This window comes from Boleophthalmus pectinirostris, unplaced genomic scaffold (assembly GCF_026225935.1).
Source record: "Boleophthalmus pectinirostris isolate CB_2022bp ecotype Guang Dong unplaced genomic scaffold, ASM2622593v1 HiC_scaffold_13, whole genome shotgun sequence".
Taxonomy (NCBI): Eukaryota; Metazoa; Chordata; class Actinopteri; order Gobiiformes; family Gobiidae; genus Boleophthalmus; species Boleophthalmus pectinirostris.
The window spans coordinates 7,199,292-7,226,563 of NW_026571036.1; the positions used below are offsets into that span (position 1 = coordinate 7,199,292).

The window sequence follows — 27,272 nt, forward strand, 5'->3', positions numbered from 1 at the left end:
AAATATTTTAATAGAAAATCAGCCGAGGGCCAGATTAAAGGTCTTGGAGGGCCGGATCCAGCCCCTGGGCCGTATGTTTGACACCCCTGGTCTACATGTTTTTACTCTATTCTACTCTAGAGTCGTCAAGGGAGTACTGGTGTGATCCATAAAAAAACTCAGTGGCTGATGTTCTGTGTTTTATTACTCTAGTCTTCTCTGTTGTTTGATGGTTTTTGTTTTTTTTCATCTGAACATAAATATGATAGTTACATCCATACAGGTTATTTAACTAATAAATCAATTACCATCAATTATCATATTTTACTTATTTTACTTACTGGAAAAACTGGAGATTAGGGTTTTTTGAAGGTTTATTAGCACAATTAAATGCCGAAGAAGCCATGCCGAACTGTAAATGAACCTGTATCACAATATTTTAAGATTAATAGAACACATTAAAAAGTACAACAAGCTGAAAAAAAAGTCTAACAAGTTTAAGCCAACACAGTTAAATCCACAAACAAAAAGACAGGTATTCACTGATTGTTTTATTAAATGCCTTCATCCACTTTTTAAAAGCCTGAAAAAGTTGTGCTGGATAAATGTAAATGTCATTCAAACCTGTCAAAATGTCGGGACCCCCCGATGTTGGAAGGGTCAGGAAAGCGGGAAGGGGGCTTACTTAGAAACAAAACACACTAGCTGTCAATCAAATCTGTTAATGCTCACCGGGATCTGTAATAAAAGCTGGGTAAGGCATTCCCCCTCTGTCCCGGCTCGAGACCGACTAGTGGCCGCTCCAGGTACTGCAGCGTAGAAGCACAATGCAGTTTTTGGGAATTCAAACTGCTTGTGTTTGACTTACAGGGCATCGACAACTTTCACAAAGGTCAGATTTTGTAGGGATTCATTTGTATTTTCACAACATAAACTTTTTAAAAATTTCAAACTGTTTCTCTTCCCAACAGAATTTAAATATAGTGAAAGGCGAAGGCGATGGGCAGGACTGATGCACAGGAAGGACGAAAACAGTAACCTTTCACTGCCTAACAAATCATCCCGTGTTTGCAGCGAACAATTTGTATGTGGAGCGCCATCGAAGCAAAATCCCGATCCCTCACTCAACCTCGGTTACAAATTTTAAAAGTCAACGCCAAAGCGAAAGGCACCAACTGTTCACAAAGAAACACCTTCCACTGCAAAGAGACCAAGACGTGATGTTGCTGTAAAACCACAAGAACAAGAAAGTGCAGCTCAGTCTGTTTGTCTTCTGCACCTTTCGCTTAACAAACAGGATCCCACTTTGTTGTCGCTCCAGATACAAAATGTTCACTGCAAACTCGGGATGATTTAGGCAGACAAAGGTTTCCATTTCGTCCTTCCTGTGCGTCAGTTCTGCCCATCGCCTTCACCTTTCACTATTTTTCAATTCCGTTGGGAAGAGAAACAGTTTGAACGGTGGTTTGCAGTCACACACATCTGATTCACTTTTGTATTTATTGAGTTCGCAAACAAATTTCTCGAACCGTTTTCCGCTGTTAGGATCCAACAACCACAACAATTAACGATGTCCGAATCGCAAAACTAAAATATGACAATATCAGAACCAGAAACAAAAGTGATATGGTTCAAAAGACTAGAAAAGATCGACTTTGTCAATAGACGCATCCCACTGGGAAAACAAACATGCGATGACCGGAAGTCCGAAATTTGTGATACATGTTTAGGCGGCGGACCTCAATCCCCTCCATTTCAGTTCGACTAACTTGAATTCATGATCTTATTTTTCATGAATTTTATTTCTGGGAAGCTATTTCTGAGAATACAAGTTACAAACCACAATTCTAGTAAACATTTTTAATCTGCTTTATCTTTTTTTCCTTTTATTATGATCAGCCGATTTGTGACTCTGGCCAATAAGGACGTTAACCAAGCGGGGAGGACCAAGCTGGACCGGGAGCGTCTGAAAACCTGCATGAGGGAGATGGTAAGTGAGTTTTGTTTTTTTTTTTTTGGACAGAAGAAGAAGAAGAAGAAGAAGAAACAGCAGCTAAACACCACCCTGAGCAGCACTTTTTACAGCTTTATCGAGACTAATGCTCCGGGCGCTGCCTCCGCACCGGCTTAGTTTACATTTTTATTTCCCTTACCGTAGCTTTAAGTTTTAATTTACAGCTGCTTGTGATTCATCTCCCGTCGTCTCGTACATTGTGCTGTTGATTGGTATGCAGATAATACACAAATGGTTGCAGTATTGTGTTTCAGAAATATGAAATCTCGGTTGGACGTGCGTAAATAGGCAATATGAATATTTTATCGAAAGCTTAAAGGGCCCATATTATTACAATGTTTTTCCTCTTTTGTTATAATGTTGTTTCCTCGTCAAAAACATCCCTGGAGTTGGGGTTTTGTTTTTTTAGTTTTGTTTTTATTCACACATGTTTAACTCACAAATTATGCACATCTTATCCAGAAAACATCAGAATCATTTGGATGATTTCAGGGACTTTGGGACTGAGTCTCTCTACTGAATAAAGTAGTAAAAGGAGCTGTTAACTTGAAAACTAGATATAAAACTAGATATAAAAAAATAACAAATATAAAATAGCTCCACGCCCCACAGGACTTTACGCAGCCGTCACCTGATCGCGCTTTGCAGACACCCTAATCCTTGGGCTTGGGGTTCTGTCTCTCAAATCCAAGATTAGTCCTGGTTTAGACCTGTTTTAGTCCGGATTCAGTCTGGATTCAGTCCTAGTTCAGTCCTGGTTCAGTTCTGGTTTAGTTCTGAATCAGTCCTGGTTCAGTCCTCATTTATTATTGGTTTAGTATTGGTTTTAGTCCTGGTTTAGTCCTGGTTTAGACCTGTTTTAGTCCTGGTTTAGCCCTGGTTCAGTTCTGGTTCAGTCCTAGTTTAGTCCTGGTTTAGTCCTGGTTCAGTTCTGGTTTAGTTCTGAATCAGTCCTGGTTCAGTCCTCATTTATTATTGGTTTAGTATTGGTTTAGTCCTGGTTTAGTCCTGGTTTAGCCCTGGTTTAGTCCTGGTTTAGTCCTGGTTTAGCCCTGGTTCAGTCCTGGTTCAGTCCTGGTTTAGTCCTGGTTTAGTCCTGGTTTAATCCTGGTTTAGACCTGGTTCAGTCCTGGTTCATGTGTTATAGTCTATGTTTTATGTTCTGTAGGTGATTATGAACGGCATTAATGTTAATAACACAATTCTGCATCATTTTGAGTAAAAAAACATCAAATATTACAGATTTTTACTGGGCTGGAGCCTTTATGTTTGCACTGAAAATTAGTGTTTTTTTTTTGTTTTTTTTATAAACAAACAATCTATTGATGTCATCACAAGTCGCCTACCTCCACATTGATCTGAAGAAAAAAAAAAAATCCTTCTCGCTCTTTTTCGGGTTAATGTGACCCCAAGGAGAGCGTGAGGGTTAAAAAATCCCCACTACACCACTGGATACAGACAGACTAATAATAAAAAGTTACTCAAACAAGTGTGAATAAAACAAAACAGGAGGAGGTAACAACATTCTAACATGACTTTAAGCTCACAAGAATCAATGTTGTGTAAGATTAAACCTTTAAAATCCTTGTATCCGATTTTTCCCATTGATCTGAGCAGCATTTGTTTTGCTCCAGTTCATTTATATTGTATAAGCGGCTCTTGAGGTTAAAACACATCAGCTGTGTCCTGTCTGCATCTGATTATAAAACTGTTTTAATCTCCGGTGATCAGGAAGTGCACGTTGGCATGCTCATTCTTGTTATTTTAAGCATAAGGTAAGTGAGGATTCTTACTCTGGACCACTGCAAACTGGACTAAACTAGGACTAAACCAAGACTAAACCAGGACTAAAATCAGAACTAAAACCAGGTCTAAACCAGGTCTAAAACAGGTCTAAACAAGGACTAAAATCAGGACTAAAACTGGTTTAAACCAGGTCTAAACCAAGACTAAACCAGGACCAAAATCAGGACTAAAACCAGGACTAAATCAGGTCTAAACCAGGACTAAAATCAGGACTAAACCAGGATTAACCAGGTCTAAACCAGGTTTAAACCAGGACTAAACCAGAACTAAACCAGGACAAAACCAGGACTAAAACCAAGTCTAAACCAGATCTTAACCAGGAATAAAAATTTTAAATAAACCAGGTCTAAACCAGGACTAAAATCTGGACTAAAACCAGGACTAAAACCAGGACTAAACCAGGACTAAAACCAGGACTAAAACAGGTTTAAACCAGGTCTAAACCAAGACTAAACCAGGACCAAAATCAGGACTAAAACCAGGACTAAAACCAGGACTAAACCAGGACTAAATCCAGGACTAAAATCAGGACTAAACAGGTTTAAACCAGGTCTAAACAAGACTAAACCAGGACCAAAATCAGGACTAAAAACCAGGACTAAATCAGGTCTAAACCAGGACTAAAATCAGGACTAAACCAGGACAAAACCAGGACTAAAACCAAGTCTAAACCAGATCTTAACCAGGAATAAAAAATTTAAATAAACCAGGACTAAAATCAGGACTAAACCAGGACTAAAATCAGGACTAAACAGGTTTAAACCAGGTCTAAACCAAGACTAAACCAGGACCAAAATCAGGACTAAAACCAGGACTAAAACCAGGTCTAAACCAGGACTAAACCAAGACTAAAACCAGGACTAAAATCAGGACTAAAACAGGTTTAAACCAGGACTAAACCAGGACCAAAATCAGGACTAAAACCAGGACTAAATCAGGTCTAAACCAGGACTAAAATCAGGACTAAACCAGGATTAACCAGGTCTAAACCAGGTTTAAAAACCAGGACTAAACCAGAAACTAAACCAGGACAAAACCAGGACTAAAGGACTAAAACCAGGACTAAACCAGAACTAAACCAGGACTAAAACCAAGTCTAAACCAGATCTTAACCAGGAATAAAAATTTTAAATAAACCAGGTCTAAACCAGGACTAAAATCTGGACTAAAACCAGGACTAAAACCAGGACTAAACCAGGACTAAAACCAGGACTAAAATCAGGACTAAAACAGGTTTAAACCAGGTCTAAATCAGGTCTAAACAAGGACTAAAATCAGGACTAAACCAGGTCTAAACCAAGACTAAACCAGGACCAAAATCAGGACTAAAACCAGGACTAAATCAGGTCTAAACCAGGACTAAACCAGGATTAACCAGGTCTAAACCAGGTTTAAACCAGGACTAAACCAGAACTAAACCAGGACAAAACCAGGACTAAAAACCAAGTCTAAACCAGATCTTAACCAGGAATAAAAAAATTAAATAAACCAGGTCTAAACCAGGACTAAAATCTGGACTAAAACCAGGACTAAACCAGGAAAAACCAGGACTAAAACCAGGACTAAAATCAGGACTAAAACAGGTTTTAAACCAGGTCTAAACCAAGACTAAACCAGGACCAAAATCAGGACTAAAACCAGGACTAAAACCAGGTCTAAACCAGGACTAAACCAGGACTAAAACCAGGACTAAAATCAGGACTAAAACAGGTTTAAACCAGGTCTAAACCAAGACTAAACCAGGACCAAAATCAGGACTAAAACCAGGACTAAAACCAGGTCTAAACCAGGACTAAACCAGGACTAAAACCAGGACTAAAATCAGGACTAAAACAGGTTTAAACCAGGTCTAAACCAAGACTAAACCAGGACCAAAATCAGGACTAAAACCAGGACTAAATCAGGTCTAAACCAGGACTAAAATCAGGACTAAACCAGGATTAACCAGGTCTAAACCAGGTTTAAACCAGGACTAAACCAGAACTAAACCAGGACAAAACCAGGACTAAAATCAGAACTAAAACCAGGTCTAAAACCAGGACTAAACCAGGACTAAAACCAAGTCTAAACCAGATCTTAACCAGGAATAAAAAATTTTAAATAAACCAGGTCTAAACCAGGACTAAAATCTGGACTAAAACCAGGACTAAAACCAGGACTAAACCAGGACTAAAACCAGGACTAAAATCAGGACTAAAACAGGTTTAAACCAGGTCTAAATCAGGTCTAAACAAGGACTAAAATCAGGACTAAACCAGGTCTAAACCAAGACTAAACCAGGACCAAAATCAGGACTAAAACCAGGACTAAATCAGGTCTAAACCAGGACTAAACCAGGATTAACCAGGTCTAAACCAGGTTTAAACCAGGACTAAACCAGAACTAAACCAGGACAAAACCAGGACTAAAACCAAGTCTAAACCAGATCTTAACCAGGAATAAAAAATTTAAATAAACCAGGTCTAAACCAGGACTAAAATCTGGACTAAAACCAGGACTAAACCAGGACTAAACCAGGACTAAAACCAGGACTAAAATCAGGACTAAAACAGGTTTAAACCAGGTCTAAACCAAGACTAAACCAGGACCAAAATCAGGACTAAAACCAGGACTAAAACCAGGTCTAAACCAGGACTAAACCAGGACTAAAACCAGGACTAAAATCAGGACTAAAACAGGTTTAAACCAGGTCTAAACCAAGACTAAACCAGGACCAAAATCAGGACTAAAACCAGGACTAAAATCAGGACTAAACCAGGATTAACCAGGTCTAAACCAGGTTTAAACCAGGACTAAACCAGAACTAAACCAGGACAAAACCAGGACTAAAACCAAGTCTAAACCAGATCTTAACCAGGAATAAAAATTTTAAATAAACCAGGTCTAAACCAGGACTAAAATCTGGACTAAAACCAGGACTAAAACAGGTTTAAACCAGGTCTAAACCAAGACTAAAGCAGGACTAAAACCAGGTCTAAACCACCACCAGCTGTGTCCTGTCTGCATCTGATTATAAACCGTTTTAATCTCCGATGATCAGGAAGTGCACGTTGGCATGCTCATGAGGATTAACTCTGGACCACTGCAAACTGTTTAAACTGAACCAGATCTGTTTGTTACTCTTTTAAAAACTCATGTACAGTGTCTTTACTCTCGCTGCAGTTTGTTAAATCTAAATGAAAAGGCCTGAATACATTTATGAACCATCAAAGAAAGACTAATTCATTATGTAAACTGAGCTCCATTAAAACACTGGGCCCTTATTAAAATATGTAAAAGAGGCAATGCTGTTTTCTATTCAATATATCCAGCTGCTATTGTTAAAATAATGGACCATACCGTGTCCCTGCTGGGCTACCGTAGATAATCACATTCATAAGTTTTTCACTGACAATACGACGCAGCCAATCTCAGCGACTGAAAGACCTGGTTTAGTACTGGTTTAGACCTGGTTTAGACCTTGTTTAGACCTGGTTTAGTCCTGGTTTAGACCTGGTTTAGATTTGGTTTAGACCTGGTTTAGATTTGGTTTAGTCCTGGTTTAGTCCTGGTTTAGACCTTGTTTAGACCTGGTTTAGACCTGGTTTAGTCCTGGTTTAGTCCTGGTTTAGTCCTGGTTTAGACTTGGTTTAGTCCTGGTTTAGTTCTGGTTTAGTCCTGGTTTAGTCCTGGTTTAGACCTGGTTTAGTCCTGGTTTAGTCCTGGTCTAGACCTGGTTTAGACCTGGTTTAGTCCTGATTTGGACCTGGTTTAGACCTGGTTTAGTCCTGGTTTAGACCTGGTTTAGTCCTGATTTAGACCTAGTTTAGACCTGGTTTAGACTTGGTTTAGTCCTGGTCTAGACCTGGTTTAGACCTGGTTTAGACTTGGTTTAGTCCTGGTTTAGACCTGGTTTAGACCTGGTTTAGTCCTGGTTTAGACCTGGTTTAGACCTGGTTTAGACCTGGTTTAGTCCTGTTTTAGTCCTTTTTGCATAATGAAAAATATTGAAAACGACTGCTGAGCCGAGCTCGTTATGGACAGTTCAAGTGCCAAAAAAAGTACTGGGATGAAAACGTCTTCAGCAAGTCAATGAAGGAGGGTTTAAAGTCAGAGAAACAAGTATTTTTAGGCAAACTTTATAACTATAGTCACACTGAAGTTTACTTGATTATTTTTCCAATTTCAGTTTTCAATTTTGTGTTTAAATGAAAAATGGAAAAAAAAAGGATAACGGACATTTCCCATTTCTGTGAATTAAACTGCGATGCCGGACTGAACCAGGACTGAACCAGGACTAAAACAGGATTTAACCGGTCTCAGTCCTAGTTTGGTCTCGGTCTCAGCCCTGGTCTCAGTCCCGGTCTGGTCCTGGTGTGTTCCCAGTCTGGTAATGGTCTTAGTCTTGGTCTCAGTTCCTGTCTGGTCCTGGTCTCAGTCCTGATCCCCGATAGTCTACGTGGGTGCACTCCCGGGCCAGTCCTGGTTTAGTCCTGGTATAGTCCTGGTTTAGACCTGGTTTAGTCCTGGTTTAATCCTGGTTTAGTCCTGGTATAGTCCTGGTTTAGACCTGGTTTAGTCCTGGTTTAGACCTTGTTTAGACCTTGTTTAGTCCTGGTTTAGTCCTGGTTTAGTCCTGGTTTAGACCTGGTTTAGACCTTGTTTAGTCCTGGTTTAGTCCTGGTTTAGTCCTGGTTTATTCCTGGTTTAGTCCTTGTTTAGACCTTGTTTAGACCTTGTTTAGTCCTGGTTTAGTCCTGGTTTAGTCCTGGTTTAGTGGTTAGTCCTGGTTTAGTCCTGGTTTAGTCCTGGTTTAGTCCTGGTTTAGTCCTGGTTTAGTCCTGGTTTAGTCCTGGTTTAGTCCTGGTTTAGTCCTGGTTTAGATCTTGTTTAGACCTGGTTTAGACCTGGTTTAGTCCTGGTTTAGTCCTGGTTTAGTCCTGGTTTAGACCTGGTTTAGTCCTGGTTTAGACCTGGTTTAGTCCTGATTTAGACCTAGTTTAGACCTGGTTTAGTCCTTGTTTAGACCTTGTTTAGACCTTGTTTAGTCCTGGTTTAGTCCTGGTTTAGTCCTGGTTTAGTCTTGGTTTAGTCCTGGTTTAGTCCTGGTTTAGTCCTGGTTTAGTCTTGGTTTAGTCTTGGTTTAGTCCTGGTTTAGTCCTGGTTTAGACCTTGTTTAGACCTTGTTTAGTCCTGGTTTAGTCCTGGTTTAGTCCTGGTTTAGACCTGGTTTAGACCTAGTTTATTCCTGGTTTAGTCCTGGTTTAGACCTTGTTTAGACCTGGTTTAGTCCTGGTTTAGTCCTGGTTTAGACCTGGTTTAGACCTGGTTTAGTCCTGGTTTAGTCCTGGTTTAGTCCTGGTTTAGTCCTGGTTTAGACCTGGTTTAGTCCTGGTTTAGACCTGGTTTAGACTTGGTTTAGTCCTGGTTTAGACCTGGTTTTAGTCCTGGTTTAGACCTGTTTAGTCCTGGTTTAGACCTGGTTTAGACCTGGTTTTAGACCTGGTTTAGTTTAGTCCTGGTTTAGTCCTGGTTTAGACCTGGTTTAGACCTGGTTTAGTCCTGGTTTAGTCCTGGTTTAGACCTGGTTTAGTCCTGGTTTAGACCTGGTTTAGTCCTGATTTAGACCTGGTTTAGACCTGGTTTAGTCCTGGTTTAGTCCTGGTTTAGTCCTGGTTTAGTCCTTTTTGCATTATCCTTTTTTTCCATTATTCATTTAAAGACAAAATCGAAAACTGAAAAAAACGAATCATTATCCATTTTTTCATTTTGGTTTTGGAGACAGATAATGAAGTAAATCGTTGTTTTTTTGTTTTCTTATTTTTGGTTTTATTTTGAAAAACAAATGAACAAATGATACACAGATTTAATAGCTGACATTTGGTCTCTAAACAGAACCTTTTACTCTTCCTCAAAAAAAATCATTATTTAAACTGAACATTATAATTGCCAAAACATTTTTATTTTTACATTTTGTTTTCCTTTTGTTTCCGCAGGACAGCATGGGGCAGCAGGCCAAGCAGATCCGCACACAAGTGAAGAAGAACAGCGTCAAAGACAAACTCAAACTGGTCCAGAACTTCCTCCAGAGACTGCGCTTCCTGGCAGACGAGGTTTACTCTCCAAACCTGACTCACTTTCATCCATAATCCTGTTTACTCGAGCTCAGACAACACGGAATAGCAACAACTGTTTGATGTCCGTCCTCTCAGGCGTGTTTGCTCTCCTCTTGCAGCCTCAGCACAGTGTTCCAGATGTGTTTGTGTGGATGATGAGTAACAACAAGAGGATCGCGTACGCCCGGGTTCCCTCCAAAGACCTGCTCTACTCCATCGTGGACGAGGAGACGGGCAAAGACTGCGGCAAAGTCAAGGCTGTGTTTCTCAAAGTGAGTCCCAGAACAAACAATTTCTGCAAGATCCATTGAGAGGAAACATATACAGATGTTACTACCAATACAAAATTCAAATACTAAGGAATAGACCAAATACTCAATACAAATTCTCGTTCTTTAGACAACAGAATGTGATTTTCAGTATTAAATATTTTTATATTACCACAAGGCCATATGTCTGTGTAAATCCCTCAGTCATCCTGGTCTTCAGATCCAGTGTTGGGGCAGTTTGAGGAGAGTAACAACCCTCAGGACAAAAGTGTCCTCTGTCCTCCTCTGTCATCTCTGTCCTACAGCGTCACAGCAGTGCACTCTGTTGTTTCCCTTGAAGTGTTTCATCTGGAACGTCTTCTGCCATGGTGGTTGGTGGAAAAAGTCCAGCTCTTCAGATTATAATAATAATCCAGTAGGATCTATTTATACTGTTTGCAATATTTAACCAGTTGTTTCAGTTCTGTTTATTTTTGATCAGATATTAGCAGATTTTTGAAACTTACAGTATTTTAGAGCTGTTGTTTTAAATAGATGAGGCCCGCCTCCCCGGGGGAGGGACTAAACCAGGACTGATCCCAGGATTGAACCAGGACTAAACCAGAACTGAACCAGGACTGAGTGTCGGGACTGACCCAAAGGTGCAGAGCTCTGCGCCCCACAGAGCTAAGAGCAGCCTTCTCCCGATTGTGCTTTGCAGACACCCTGCTCCGTGGCTCGGGGTTCTCCCTCTCTCTCAAGTCCAAGATTAGTCCTGGTTTAGTACTGGTTTAGACCTGGTTGGGTCCTGATTTAGACCTGGTTTAGACCTGGTTTAGTCCTGGTTTAGTCCTGGTTTAGTCCTGGTTTAGTCCTGGTTTACCTGGTTAGACCTGGTTTAGACCTGGTTTAACCTGGTTTAGACCTGGTTTAGTCCTGGTTTAGACCTGGTTTAGATAGACCTGGTTTAGACCTGGTTTAGATTTAGACCTGGTTTAGACCTGGTTTAGACCTGGTTTAGACCTGGTTTACCTGGTTTTCTGGTTTAGACCTGGTTTAGACCTGGTTTAGACCTGGTGGTTTAGACCTGGTTTAGTCCTGGTTTAGACCTGTTTAGACCTGGTTTAGACCTGGGACCTTTAGACCTGGTTTAGACCTGGTTTAGACCTGGTTTAGACCTGGTTTAGACCTGGTTTAGTTTCCTGGTTTAGTTTAGACCTGGTTTAGACCTGGTTTAGACCTGGTTTAGACCTGGTTTACCTGGTTTAGACCTGGTTTAGACCTGGTTTAGACCTGGTTTAGACCTGGTTTAGACCTGGTTTAGACCTGGTTTAGACCTGGTTTAGACCTGGTTTAGACCTGGTTTAGACCTGGTTTAGACCTGGTTTCCTGGTTTAGACCTGGTTTAGACCTGGTTTAGACCTGGTTTAGACCTGGTTTAGACCTGGTTTAGACCTGGTTTAGACCTGGTTTAGACCTGGTTTAGACCTGGTTTAGACCTGGTTTAGACCTGGTTTAGACCTGGTTTAGACCTGGTTTAGATCTGGTTTAGATCTGGTTTAGACCTGGTTTAGACCTGGTTTAGACCTGGTTTAGACCTGAACTACTGATGTTCAGTGATGTTAAAATTCACCTCAGTTTCGCCTGCATGAAGTTGGAAATTATTTGCTGTTGTAAAAATAGTTTTTGCACTTTTAAAAAATATATTATCAGTTCTTATTGAAACTCGTCATTTCCAGGAACTCAATTTGAAAACCCCTGTGTTAGAGGATAAACTTTCTATTCTAATGCTGTATTTTTCCAGCAATATAAATAGGGGTATTATTTTTATTTTATTTTTTTTTCAATATTTCTCCTTTGTCTAATCCCAAATAGTATTTGTTGTTTGCACATGGCGGTGGTATTTTTCTTTTAGCGGAGAGGAATATTTGCGATTGTTGAATCTACTTTCTTTTAGCTCCACTATCCTGTAATATTTATCACTCCACATGTGGATCTGTTCACTTAGCCTCCATCACAGTTACACAGGACAGTTTTATAGAGCAGAGTGATGTCTGAAACCCACAAACTGCCGCAGTGGTCGTAGCAGTAAGTACTAGTAGTAATAAAAAAATAAAAGTTTGCAGTCCACTTGCGTCAGCCCATTATGAAGACGTACACTGATTTTATTCTTGACATTACACCTGAGACGCTTCACACACTTAGTTACAGCGTCTAAATGTTAATGCGGAGTAAAAATCTGGAGTGAAAATCTGCCAAATCGCTGTCACGACTAAATTAACCAGGCGAGATAAGGTTGTGGATAGTTTTGTCTCACCAAAACTTTCTTTTAAATGTGCTGTGAAATCTGTTTGAGTAATCTGCTGAGTCTGCGCTGGCTGCAACGAGGCAAGAAAATCATTTGGATAAAGAACAAAGCTGATTTTAGTTGAGCCAGAGTTTTTAAAAGAGGTTGTGTGGGTTTTTTCAGCAATAGGACGGTTCATTTTTGATACAAGGGAGTAAACTCAGTCCCGATTCTGATACTGTGATGATAATTTTCTCTTTCTCTAGACAGTGTTTAGACCAGGGGTGTCAAACTCATTTTGGTCCAGGGGCCGTGTCCAAAGTACTTTGATCCCAAAGGGGCCGGATCAGAAAACTCATGACGTATAAACCCCAAAAATATCAATAAGTTCAAATATTTGTGCAGAGAAACGCAAATCTATTACAGAAATCTTTTTTTTAATTGATGAACTCTTTTGCAAAATATTATAATATTATGAACAACCTGATTTAGTCCTTGTTTAGTCTTGGTTTTGCTCTAGTTTAGACCTGGTTTAATCCTGGTTTAGACCTGGTTTAGTTCTGGTTTAGTCCTGGTTTAGACCTGGTTTAGACCTGGTTTAGACCTGGTTTAGATCTGGTTTAGACCTGGTTTAGTTCTGGTTTAGACCTGGTTTAGATCTGGTTTAGACCTGGTTTAGTTCTGGTTTAGACCTGGTTTAGTCCTGGTTTAGACCTGGTTTAGTTCTGGTTTAGACCTGGTTTAGTTCTGGTTTAGACCTAGTTTAGACCTGGTTTAGTCCTGGTTTAGACCTGGTTTAGTCCTGGTTTAGTCCTGGTTTAGACCTGGTTTAGTTCTGGTTTAGACCTGGTTTAGCCCTGGTTTAGTCTTGGTTTAAACCTGGTTTAGACCTGGTTTAGTTCTGGTTTAGACCTGGTTTAGTTCTGGTTTAGACCTGGTTTAGACCTAGTTTAGACCTGGTTTAGACCTGGTTTAGTTCTGGTTTAGACCTAGTTTAGACCTGGTTTAGTCCTGGTTTAGACCTGGTTTAGTTCTGGTTTAGACCTGGTTTAGTCCTGGTTTAGTCCTGGTTTGAACCTAGTTTAGACCTGGTTTAGACCTGGTTTAGACCTGGTTTGAACCTAGTTTAGACCTGGTTTAGACCTGGTTTAATTCTGGTTTAGACCTGGTTTAGTTCTGGTTTAGACCTGGTTTAGTCGTGGTTTAGACCTGGTTTAGACCTGGTTTGAACCTAGTTTAGACCTGGTTTAGACCTGGGTTAGTCGTGGTTTAGTCCTGGTTTAGACCTGGTTTAGACCTGGTTTAGACCTGGTTTAGACTTGGTTTAGACCTGGTTTAGACTTGGTTTAGTCCTGGTTTAGACCTGGTTTAATTCTGGTTTAGACCTGGTTTAGTTCTGGTTTAGACCTGGTTTAGTCCTGGTTTAGTCCTGGTTTGAACCTAGTTTAGACCTGGTTTAGACCTGGTTTAGACCTGGTTTGAACCTAGTTTAGACCTGGTTTAGACCTGGTTTAATTCTGGTTTAGACCTGGTTTAGTTCTGGTTTAGACCTGGTTTAGTCGTGGTTTAGACCTGGTTTGAACCTAGTTTAGACCTGGTTTAGACCTGGTTTAGACCTGGTTTGAACCTAGTTTAGACCTGGTTTAGACCTGGTTTAGTCATGGTTTAGTCCTGGTTTAGACCTGGTTTAGTTCTGGTTTAGTTCTGGTTTAGACCTGGGTTAGTCGTGGTTTAGTCCTGGTTTAGACCTGGTTTAGACCTGGTTTAGACCTGGTTTAGACCTGGTTTAGACCTGGTTTAGACCTGGTTTAGTCCTGGTTTAGACCTGGTTTAGTCCTGGTTTAGACCTGGTTTAGTCGTGGTTTAGTCCTGGTTTAGACCTGGTTTAGTCGTGGTTTAGTCCTGGTTTAGACCTGGTTTAGTTCTGGTTTAGTTCTGGTTTAGACCTGGGTTAGTCGTGGTTTAGTCCTGGTTTAGACCTGGTTTAGACCTGGTTTAGACCTGGTGAGCTACTGATGTTCAGTGATGTTAAAATTCAGCTCAGTTTCGCCTGCATAAAGTTGGAAATTAATTGCTGTTTATGAAAATAGTTTATAAATGCACTTTTAAAAAATATCAGTTCTTATTGAAACTCGTCATTGCAGGAACTCAATTTGAAAACCCCTGTTGTGGAGAATAAACTTTCTATTCTAATACTGTATTTTTCTAGCAATATAAACAACAATAGACACGAAGAACATAATATTTTTGTTATTTAAAAATAAATTGATAAAGGCAAATGTTGGATCTCTGCAATTTTATTATGTGAGTTACAAACCTCTTCAAGCGAAAGGGCACAACAAACATCTTTATAATAGTATGTTTTGATGATGTTTTGATAATTTGATCATTTAAAGTTTTTTCTATTATAATATTATGAACAACCTGATTTAGTCCTTGTTTAGTCATGGTTTTGCTCTAGTTTAGACCTGGTTTTAGTTTCTGGTTTAGATCTGGTTTAGACCTGGTTTAGTCGTGGTTTAGACCTGGTTTAGTTCTGGTTTAGTTCTGGTTTAGTCCTGGTTTAGACCTGGTTTAGACCTAGTTTAGACCTGGTTTAGACCTGGTTTAGTCCTGGTTTAGACCTGGTTTAATTCTGGTTTAGACCTGGTTTAGTTCTGGTTTAGACCTGGTTTAGACCTAGTTTAGACCTGGTTTAGACCTGGTTTAGTTCTGGTTTAGACCTAGTTTAGACCTGGTTTAGACCTGGTTTAGACCTGGTTTAGTCTGGTTTAGACCTGGTTTGAACCTAGTTTAGACCTGGTTTAGTCCTGGTTTAGTCCTGGTTTAGACCTGCTTTCTATTCTAATACTGTATTTTTCCATCAATATAAACAACAATAGACACGAAGAACATAATATTTTTGTTATTTAAAAATAAATTGATAAAGGCAAATACTGGATCTCTGCAATTTTATTATGTGAGTTACAAACCTCTTCAAGCAAACATCTTTATAATAGTATGTTTTGATGATCTTTTGATAATTTGATCATTTTTTCTCCATAGCTGCCCGGTAAGAAGGGCTTTGGTCCGGCCGGGTGGACAGTGCAGGCCAAGCTGGAGCTGTACCTGTGGCTGGGTCTGAACAAGCAGAAGAAGGACTTCCTGAGCGGGCTGCCCAACGGCTTCGAGGAGGTCAAGGCCTCAAAGAGCAGCCTGCAGTCTGTACCGCCTGTCACCCTCGTCTACAACAGTGAGTGCACAGACGCAAACAGCTACACGGGATGTTACTGCACACAGGATCATGTCCGTCTTCTCATATTGTTTCCAAATAAAAGTTCGTTTTATTAGACCAGTGTGTTATTTTTTTTTTACAGCTTGACGTGTTTCAGATGCCTTCACACTGGTCTGTTAAAAAAAAAAACTTTATCTGGATATAAAGGAAGATGTTATGTATCTGAAGAATATTAAAGCAAGTACTACAGTTAAATAATTGTTTTACAATAAGGGAATAAAAGAATCAGAATCAGAATCAAATTTATTTGTCATTCCAGTATAAAAAATACACAGAAACGAAACAATGCACTCAGGTCCAGGTCAACAGCAGCACAGATAACAATAAGAACAAATAGTTATAATAAGAATAAATAGTTATAACAAGAATAAAATAGTTAAAAATATTGTATATCAACCCGCCCCCATTTTCTAAAGTGCGTTCCAAGTCAGTGCTGTTTTGTAGTGTTTTTTCTGACAGAATTAATCTGTCTCACGGCATCAGGATAAAAAAGTCTCGTGGTCCTGGCCTGTAGGTGGCGCAATCTTCTGCCTGATGGGAGAGCTGTAAAAAGTTCATGTGCTGGATGGGTGGAGTCTTCCATGATGCTGTGGGCTTTTGTCCTGCACCTGCTGATGTAAATATCTTCAATGCAGGGCAGACTACAGCCGCAGACGCGCTCCGCAGCTCTCTCTCGCAGCTCTAACTATCCTCTGCAGCTCTAACTATCCTCTGCAGAGTTTTCCTCTCTGCCTTGGTGCTGCTGCTGAACCACACAGTCATGTCGGTGGTGGTGATGCTCTCCACCGCACACCTGTAAAAGGCCTTCAGGACAGAGGGGCCCACACCTGCTTTTTTTAGGCACCTAAGAAAGTATAGGCGTTGGTGTCCCTTTTTCACAATGCAACTGGTGTTATTAGACCAGCTGAGACTATTCATGATTTGGACTCCCAGGTATTTAAGACAGGAAACAATCTCCACCGCATCTCCATTGATGTACAGAGGAGAGGGGGCATTAGGTTTCCTGCGGAAATCAACAATCATCTCCTTTGTTTTCTTTATATTGATGCACAGATTGTTGGTTTTGCACCAAGCCTCCAGCTGACAGACCTCCCTCCTGTAATTGGACTCATCGTTGTTCATGATGAGCCCCACCACTGCTGTGTCATCAGCAAACTTCACTATATGATTGAAAGAATAGTGAGCGAGAAACACAATGTAAAGCTGCATTATAGAGCTTCATTCCACCACACCAAGAGTACCGTGTTTTTCGGATTATAAGTCGCACTTTTTGGGGGAAATTTTGTTTATAAAATCAGAGACCAGGAACCGACATTTCATCTTTAAAGTTAAGTTATAGTAAAAACAATGGAACAGAGAACAACAGACTGTTAACGTCACATATGAACAGTTCTTCAGATAATTATAACATAAACAACAGAACAGAACAAGTTTAACAAACTCTCCGTCTCACTCCAAATCACTAAATCCATTCAATCTTCATCCTCTGTGTCACTTCTGAGCAACTCCCTGACCTCCAGAGGTAAACAGAGCGCCGCTTCCTCTTCAGTTCCAGTTAGAATTATTCCGGCCTTTCTGAATCCCGACAGGATGGTTTCGGTGTCACTGAAGTTCATGTTTTGTCGATCCATCCAATGACTTCAGGAAAGTTTCATGGTGCATCCTCCCGGTGTCACAAGTTTCTCGCTCACTCCAAACTTTCTTTCTGCTGCTCGATTACCGTTTTCGGCTGAATATTTCACTACTTGCAAAATATTATTTTCTTTTTGGGGGCATTTATGTTCAGTGTTTTCAGTCGTCTTTATAAGTTTGATTTTCAGTGGTGCAGAAGTAATGGTGCGATCGACTGACATGATACAGACAGGACAGAGGCTCTTTCTGCAGGAGACATGCGCAGTAGAGCAAAGTGACAGTGGTGCAGGAGGAACAGGAGCAGCAGATACTGACTAGAGATGCGCGGATGGGCTATTTTTTCATCCGCAACCGCGACACAAAACTCATCATCCGCCCGCTATCCATTTTGCACCGAAGGTTTTCAAAACCGCACCCGCCCGCCATCCGCCGATCGATTTTAGATTTTAGAACAATCATACAGCAAACAAACTAAGGAGCCTCGATAAAAAATGCAAACTCTATAGCTCATTCTTTCCAAAATTCGCTCAGCGTGTTTGTTCACATTCTTAATTGTCCGTAACAACCCCAAACTTACCTGGTTTTCTTGCGCAGCTAATTAATTGACAATGTTTTCCGACTAGGCTATTTTTGAACCTTCTTGCCTTCGTGTTGGATGTTGTTACATTCTGAACATTCTGCCATTGCCCGATGTTATTTCAAAGTCATAGCCTCACTCCATCGGTCTTTCTTTATGTTTTAAATCCCCCGAGTGGCAGTCTACGCAATAATGTCTGCGTGTTTTAAAATATATCTGATATCGAAATGGCCCTATAGCCACTGAAATAAAATTAGAAATAATAAAATAAACTGCATATAATATGTGCCTCGTAAACCTTAGGCATCAATAACCCGACACAACCTGAACCTTCGAACATAAAAACGAGGTCAAATGGGCTGATTAAGGACATGACGTACACTTCATACTACAAGCATAGACAACGAGACTCGTCTTTCCAGATGTAGGTAACAATACTAACATTTTTTTATTTTTTTATTTTTTTTTTAGTAGTTAAACCGCCACCCGCCCGAATTTAATTAAAATATAATTTTTCATCACGTCATTCGCCCGACCCGCGGATTAACCGAGGATACCGCGGTTGTAACCGCAATCCGCGCATCTCTAATACTGACACACAAGACTAGAGCCTCTTTTAATATATAAGTCGCACCTGAGTATAAGTCTCAGGAAACACCCAAACCATGATAGAAAGTGCGATTTATAGTCCGAAATATACGGTAATATTGTTTTATATTGTACTTTTTTATTATGTTTAAGTTGAAGGGTTGAATGTTTTTTTCAGTACACTATTTGACTGGTAATGTATCATCATCAGAACTGGCTGACAACTAAACCAGGACAAAAAAGACTTAAACTTCACCTGAGTCAATGAACTAGTTTAAACCAGGACAGATTGATCCACATTCACAATAAAGGGGCCAGGAGTTCTGTTTAAAGAAGAGTTCGCACCATTAAAAGTTCCTGAGCTGCACTTTTAAAGGAGAAAGAAAATCGAAATGATTCTCGGTGAAATGAAGTTAGTCATTGTAATAGTTTTTCCCTTTGGAGTCAGTTAAGTTCTAAACCAGAGTTAAATAAAGTCTGGATTTGTCTGGGGGGGGAGTATTGATCTCTGTATCTTGTCTTTAGAGGAGTGAGTGTTTTTGTCTGTGGTGACGGTTGTGTTTGCTCCACAGTGAAGCAGGTGTTCCAGCTCAGGGCCCACATGTACCAGGCCCGCAGCCTCTTCGCAGCAGACAACAGCGGGCTGTCCGACCCCTTCGCCAGAGTCTTCTTCTCCACACACAGCCAAGTCACAGAGGTAAGGGTCATTCACTTTGTACTCGTTTGGCCCTGGTTTGGTCCCCGGTTTAGTTCTGGGTTACGGTAGTACGGTGGCTGAGTGGCTAGTACTCGCATTACAGCCAGACGGTTCCAGGTTTAACCCCCAGATCACTCAGGCCTTCCCGTGTTTTTGGATGGGCACTAGTAGTGTTGTAGTACTCGAGACAGGCCTCGTTTTTTACACTGCGGTGCCTACAGGCCTACAGCACAGGGCAGGTCTAGTCACACGTTATCCAACATATCAGAACGATATTTGCGCTTTTAATTTTAAAGGTTGTATAGAGGATTTTCCAAGGAACGAGAAATCCAGCGACTGTTTGTCCTTTTTCAAATGTTGCGCATGCGTGAAACCACCCCCCCTCCCCTACAGCTCCTACGTAGAAACGCCTCCTCCCGCCTCCTCCTTACGCCAGAAACAGGTTTGTTTACAGCCGGTGAGCTGCACATGACTTGTAAACAACTAACTACAGTGTTGGTTAGGCAAGACGGAGAAGTGAGGAGCGGGGGGAGCGGGTGTGCGGACATTTCGTTCGCGGACGAGAAGTGAGGAGCAGGGAGAAGAGAGCGAGGAGAGAGAGAGAGGAGAGAGGAGAGAGGAGAGGGGAGCGGTGCGCGGAGATTCCGTGCCCGGAGAAGTGAGGAGCAGGGGGAAGAGCGGAACGGGCAGCGGGGACAGGAGCAGGAAAGGGGGTGCAGAGAAGGTTGCGCGGAGATTCAGTGCGAATGAACTAGCTACAACACGCAGCAGCAAGCGGACTCTTTCTTTGCCTTGAAAATTACGTTTTCAGACATAGGATATCGCTTTTCGTGTCCTGAAAAACGTTTGACTAGCTCTTGGAAATAAAGTACGTTTTCATAATAAGCAGAAGTTTCCTGTCCAGGAGTAATTTGGCGACCAAGTGCGTCAGTCTTTAGACCCTGCGTCTGCTTCAGTCGCGCCATCGCTGGAATGAATCTTCAAGAATCACCTTAGTTTGGCTTCGCTGCTTTTCCCCTTGTCTTCTTCTTTCAGCGACCTCAAAAACGGACTTTCTTTTGCGGCTAACTGCTCCTGGATTCTTGTCTGCCATTGCAACAAACTTTGTGCGAACTGCGAGGAAGATATAGGTCAAAAAAAGCCGCTAAGAACTGTTGCGTTGGTGGAGTAAACAGCGTCTGTGCGCGTCTTGCGTCTGTGGACTGCGTGACAGGCGTACGTAAACCACGTACCGGCGGCGCGCAGGCAAGTCAGTTACGCTAGAAACGTAGGGAGATTGATTGACAGCCTGTCAGCTCACAGATAACGAGGCAGTGTCGTTATCTATTGGCAAATGTTTAGCCCCACCACGTCCAGAGTTGATGAATTTTTATTCTCTTTTTTTTGGTCATCATAATTACAAGGCTACTGCACCTCTATAATGCTATCATTGACAACTTGAAACAAAAAAAAATCCTCCATACAACCTTTAAGTTTAATTTGAGTATTTTAGTGTGAATCCAGTTTGTAGTAAAACAGACCCAGGATGACTTTGTACAAAATATCAGCAGAACTTTTCTCTAGAAAGCTAAACTATCGAAATCGCCACTAGCCATGAAAAAAAAAAAAAAATGGATCGATCTGTAGTGGGGTACTCCAGTTTTCAACCCAAAAACCATGCACCATAAGTAAAATCAAGCACCACTTCTCAAATTCTGTCCAAGGTCTGGCTCAGGATCTGATCTGATCAGATTTTGTCAGAGTTACGATCGCCAACTTCACTTCGTTGAAACCCTCAGACCTCGCAGCATTAGGATTTGTTCACTTGACAGTAGGCGGGTACTTTTTTAATTTAACCAATCGCTGCTATTTGGTCGTGACGTATGTAATGCTTCAAATCTCGTAGGAAGAAGGGCAATAACGTCTTTCCCCTTGATAAAATTCACCAAACATTCTCTTTGTTCCGGCTTTAAATCCTCGATCTCAGGAATCGCTTCCAACACAGAATGTCTGTCTTTGTCTACATCCATCTCGACGCTTCGTTTACTGTTGTGATGTACCACAAAAGGGACCCAGACAGGTGCTTGAGTTTGACGTCATGGCTTCACAGCTCTTCATTGATTGGCCAGTGCTCAGTCTACAACTTCTGAGGTTTTTGCAAACCGTCTAGTGTATTCTAATTCCTGACCTAGTTGCTGGAGAGAAAGAAACTGAGTGGAGGCAGTAGGTGGCACCAGCCTGGCCCATCGCCAACAGAGCTCAAAGGAAGTTATCATCCACATGTTTCCAAACATCTGCCCGTTTTGTGATGCAGGTGTGAAAAGAGCCCACACTCAAATCCATGTAAAGTAGACATGTGTATCTGTATAACAATACTTCATCAGCATAATAAAAGACACCAGCCAGTCCCACAATGGACAGGGACACTCTCATTTCCATTCTCCACATTCGAAGCTCTTATGCACACTCACACATAACGGCGGAGTAATGCTGTCTTTGCTCTTTTCAGATCCTGAACGAGACCCTGTGCCCCACCTGGGACCAGCTGTTGGTGTTTGACGATGTGGAGCTGTTTGGAGAGGCCAGCGAGCTCAGGGACGACCCGCCCATCATCGTCATCGAATTCTACGACCAGGACACGGTGGTACGAGCGCACGCACACGCTAAATCTAATATTTGTCATAAGATCGAAAATATTCCCTAGATGGTTCTGAAATAATGTAGAGTAGTCTGTAACCAGGACTAGAGACGGAGCTAGATCAGACTAGGTTTTATACCACAGTCACTACATTTAAATGCACAGGGATCTTTAAATTTGCTCAACAACCAAATATGTTCTGTGCACAGTGAACTTTTATTAAAATCGTAAAACATAAAATAAACAACGTACTAAAATTAGACTTAGACTCAGACAAATTTTATTGCTCCACAAGGGAAATTATTTGGACACAGTAGTTCACACATGATTTATGTATTTATTTTGGGCAAGTAAATAAAAAATTTAATGAAATTATAACAGAAATAACAACAACAAAAAATAAAAAATTGGCCCAAAAAGGAGTGGGAAGAAGAAAATATATTTAATCCCACTCCACACGCATCACAATAAATATATTAACAAAGAGCAAAACATATAAACGGTAATAATTCTAAATAATTAGCAAAAAAGAGCAAGAGACAGTCTTGTCAAGACAAAATAAATTGAAAAAATAATAAATAAAATAATAATAATAAATACAATAATAATAATAATAATAATAATAATAATAATAATAATAATAATAATAATAATAATAATAAATAAATAATAATAATAATAATAATAATAATAATAAATAATAAAATCTCATATACAAGAGGTCATAGGAAGACAGTGCAACAATGATATGAGGACTGACAGAACATAGGGTTGAAATGAATTAAAATAAAGATTATCTGATTAGTTTTATATATAGAATACTAAAGCTTGTGGCATTGTTGTAATATTTATTATAAGGTGACCAAAAAATCCAAAACTGGGTGGTTGGTAATAATAAAATTGTGAAAGAAATGCATAATTAAGGAAAACTGTTCTGCACTCGGCCCATTCGTGACTAACAGTGAGTCAGTATAGTTCCATTTTGTTTATGTTTTGGTAATTTTAAGCATGATTTTCTGTATTTTACGTCAACAAATGACAGTTTAAGCCTCTCGCAAGGATCAAATTGGTCAAAAATAGGGTATGAAATTGGGACAAATCGCTGGTTTTGGATAAATCTGCTGAGACGTGGGGACGCAAGGCTCAAAACTGGCACTATAAATAAGTAAAAGGGGATTTATTATGACACAAAATTCTCCCTGTATTTGCTCATTTTACCACAACTCTGTAAAAACTTTGTTAGTAAAACGTCTTTCAGTCAGTGTATTTCTATTAACGATGTTGTGTCTTTGTCTCCCGCCTGCCCTGGGTTCACTCCTGTCTTTTCCTTTTCTTTCACTTGTATTTCCCCAAATAGAGTTTTAATACCACTGTTTTTTTTTTAAGATAACTATATCTAACGTAGCATGAAATTACAATCTCTCTAAGTTTGATAGAAAACTGCATGCGTTCCCAGTTTCTACTAATGTCACCCCATTACTCACTCTGTGTTGTACAATACTGACCCCGAGTGGCGGTGTTGTGGAAGTGCGCCCCCTCTAACCCCCGGCACATGTCCCCCCCTCCCTCACCTGTCCGGACTGTCCCCCTCTCGGCGGCGGCGGCGTTCAGGGCAAGGCGGAGTTCATAGGTCGCACCTTCGCCAAGCCGACCATAAAGATGTGTGACGAGCACTACGGGCCCCCGAGGTTCCCCCCGCAGCTCGAGTACTACCAGATCTACAGGGGCCACTGCACGGCCGGGGAGCTGCTCGCCGCCTTCGAACTGCTGCAGGTAAAAACTACTAACTATTGTACTCTTAAAAGTACTATAAATGTCAAAAATACATGTGCCCAGGTCATTTCTGTGGTAGTAGTAATTTATGAAGCAGTAGGTGTGTAGCTGAAGTAGTAGTAGTAGTAATTGAAGGAGTAGTAGTAATTGACGAAGTAGATAACTTTTTTAGTAGTAGTAGTAGTGGTAGTAGTAGTAGTAGTAATAGTAGTAGTAATAGTAGGTGTAATAGAAGAAGCAGTAGTAGTAGTAGTAGTAGTAGTAGTAGTAGTAGTAGTAGTAATAGTAGGTGTAATAGAAGAAGCAGTAGTAGTAGTAGTAGTAGTAGTAGTAGTAGTAATAGTAGTAGTAATTGAAGGAGTAGTAGTAATTGACAAAGTAGATAACTTTTTAAATATTATTATTATTATTAGCAGTAGTAGTAGTAGTAGTACTAGTAGTAGTAGTAGTAATAGTAGGTGTAATAGCAGAAGCAGTAGTAGTAGTAGTAGTAGTAGTAGTAGTAGTAGTAGTTAGTAATAGTAGGTGTAATAGAAGAAGCAGTAGTAGTAGTAGTAGTCGTAGTAGTAATAGTAGTAGTAATTGAAGGAGTAGTAGTAATTGACAAAGTAGATAACTTTTTAAATATTATTATTATTATTAGCAGTAGTAGTAGTAGTAGTACTAGTAGTAGTAGTAGTAGTAGTAGTAGTGGTAGTAGTAGTAGTAGTAGTAGTAATAGTAATAGTAAATGTAATAGAAGAAGCAGTAGTAGTAGTAGTAGTAGTAGTAGTAGTAGTAGTAGTACTAGTAGTAGTAGTAGTACTAGTAGTAGTAGTAGTAGTAGTAGTGTTTGAAGAAGTAGTAGTAATTGAAGCAGTAGTAACAGTAACTGAAGAAGAAGTAATTGAAGTAGTAGCCTAGTAGTAAATGAAGAAGCAATAATTGAAGAAGTACTTGTAATAGTAAGTGAAGAAGCAGTAGTGGAATTCGTAGTTGTTGTTGTAGTAGTAGTAGTAGTAGTAATAGTTGCAATCGAAGAAGAAGTAGTTGAAGTAGTAGAAGTAGTAGTAGCAATAGTAGTAATTAAAGAAGTAGTATTTTAAGTAGTAGTTGTAGTAGTAATAGAAGTAATGTGTAGAAGTGTAGAAGTGATAATAGTAATAGAAGAAGTATTTAAAGAAACAGTAGTAGTAGTAATTGAAGAAGCAGATGATGAAGTAGCAGAAGCAGTAGTAGTAGCAGTAGTAATAGTGGAAGCAGTAGTTAAAGAAGTAGTAGTAGTGGTATAGTGTTTACATTTGGGCAAGTTGTTATTAACTAATGAATGTTTTGCTGAAGTATTTCTAACGTTGTATTATATATTATTTGTAGTAAGTATCTTTAAAAATAATAAAAGTAGACCTAATAGTACTTGTGGTTTAAGTAGAAATGTGTGTCGCACAATATTCTCAGTACAGTACAATACAAAAGCAGTACAATATAAGAAAGTGTAGTAGTAACAGTAGAAATAACAACATTTTTTATATTTTTAACAGCAGTACAAATAGTATCTTCTCTTACGAGCTTGAACAATACCTAGTAATAATATACAGAGGAATAGTATTTGTAATGGTAGTAGTTGTTATAGGTATATAAAAGTAGTAGTTACGTACACAATAGAAACAAAGTAGTGACATTGATTGTGCTGTAGTATTTTGAATATTCAGTTTATGTAACCATCTCTGACAATTATACACTACTACTTCACTTTCAGCTGTTATCATCAAGTTTGTGTTTTGTTTGCTCTTATTTCCACTGTCACTAATTATTTAAAGGTCCTATATTACACAAAATGACTCTTGTACTTTACTTTAAGCCATGTTATAATGTTGTTTCCTCCTCAAAACAGACCTGGAGTTGTGTTTTGTTTGACTAATACTTTATTATTTGATATTTTTGGGAGATTATGGTTGATAAGAATTGACTCCATACCCAAATGAATAGTTACGTGGAAGAAGTGTAATAATATCAGGATGCTTTATGTTACATCTTCACGATCATTTATAGTTTGTGATAATGAGAATGGGAACTCTTGGAATATAAGTAAAAGGAAAAAGTACATATACGAAACAAGAGGCTGCTGTACGTGCTCAAATACAACCGGGAGTACGTAGCTGTCAGCTGTATATCACTTAAAGGTTGTATAGAGGATTTTTTAAGGGAAGTGAAATACAGCAACCGTCCTTTTTCAAATGTTGTGACACCACCTTCCTCCTCCACAGCTCCCACAGTAGAAACATTTCGTCCTCCCGCCTCTTTACTCTAGAAATCACGTTTGTTTACAGCCAGTGCGTGTTCAAAATCACCGTTGAAGTTTCCTGTCTAGAAATAAGTTAGCGACTGACGCCTCAGTTTTTAGACCCTTCGTCTGCCTCAGTCGTGCCATCGCTGGAAGGAATCTCCAAGAATCACCTCAGTTTGGCTTCGCCCCTTTTCCCCTTCTCTTCTTCTTTCAGTGACCTCAAAACTGGACTTTCTTTTGCGGCGAACTGGTCGTGGATTCTCGTCCGCCCTCGCAACAAACTTTGTGCAAACTGCGAGGAAGCGACAGTTTGAAAAAGCCTCTAAGAACCGCTGCGTAAACCACATAATCCCCGCGCTCCGACAAGTCAGTTACACTAGAAACATATGGAGTTTGATTGACGACCTAACAGCCAATAGAAAATGAGGCAGTCTCGTTTTCTATTGCCTGATGTTTATTTGGCCTCAACACGTCCACAGTTGATAGATTTTCATTCTTTTTTTTTTTTTTGGTCATCATAATTACAAAGCTGATGCGTCTCTGTAATGGTATTTTAAACTTTCAATGACAATTTGAAACTGAAAAAAAAAATCCTCCATACAACCTTTAACAAAAACATAAACTCTTATCAGCACTGGAAACTCCGGAACATGTTCCAAATCTAACGCACATCTGGATCATGAGAAGAGGAACGTTTCCAAAGTGCTGCACACACAAATTAATACAACAAAAGACAGTAAACAATAAATAAAAAATGTTAACATGCATAAAGCTAAAAAGTGATCAAACAGTGAATAAATAGAAGAGACAGAGGACCACACAACTCACACGGTGTTAAAAGCCAGAGAGTAAAAATGGGTCTTAAGACGAGACTTTAAACACTCCGCCGTGGGGCCAGTCCATTCGAAGCTTTAAAAACAAACCATAAAATCTAAAAAATCAAGTCTAAATCGAACAGGAAGTCAGTGCAAAGACGCAAGGATTGGTGTGATATGTTCTCGTTTTTTGGTTCGTGTTAAAAGTTAAAAGTCGGGCACATCCACAACAAGACAGACATAATAAAATAAAAAACTAACACGCATACAAAGAAAGAAAAAAGAAGAGGGAAAAAAAAAAAGAAAGAAAGAAAGTAGGGTGGGGTTGGAGGGGGGTTGTGTGTAGTACAGAGTTTCTCAATGCAGTGTTTGCATGTGTGTATTTACATTTTAGGGCCGTCAAATCAAATTTACATTTACATATTTTCTGTTTCCTTCCCATATCTTTCGTTAGTTTGTTTTTGGCAACCCCCAAAACGCACTTACACGTACATTACATTATACAGTCATTTACATACACATATATTTTGACATTCTCCAACAGTATGTTAGTCTTATTTTACTGTGCTTTGTCCAAATGGGGCCGAAAGTGTGTTTGTCTTTGTAC

The 27,272-nt window shown here is 39.9% G+C and overlaps 1 protein-coding gene across 1 annotated transcript in view; it reads left to right on the forward strand.

Annotated features, from left to right (window-relative positions):
* The window catches only part of otofa (otoferlin a), a 349,247-nt gene that overhangs the window by 291,910 nt on the left and 30,065 nt on the right, over positions 1-27,272 (forward strand). The window contains 7 exon segments of the mRNA XM_055149496.1: positions 1,879-1,969; positions 9,775-9,891; positions 10,014-10,166; positions 15,475-15,661; positions 19,073-19,197; positions 21,686-21,820; positions 23,426-23,587. Coding sequence (XP_055005471.1) covers positions 1,879-1,969; positions 9,775-9,891; positions 10,014-10,166; positions 15,475-15,661; positions 19,073-19,197; positions 21,686-21,820; positions 23,426-23,587 — 970 coding nt within the window.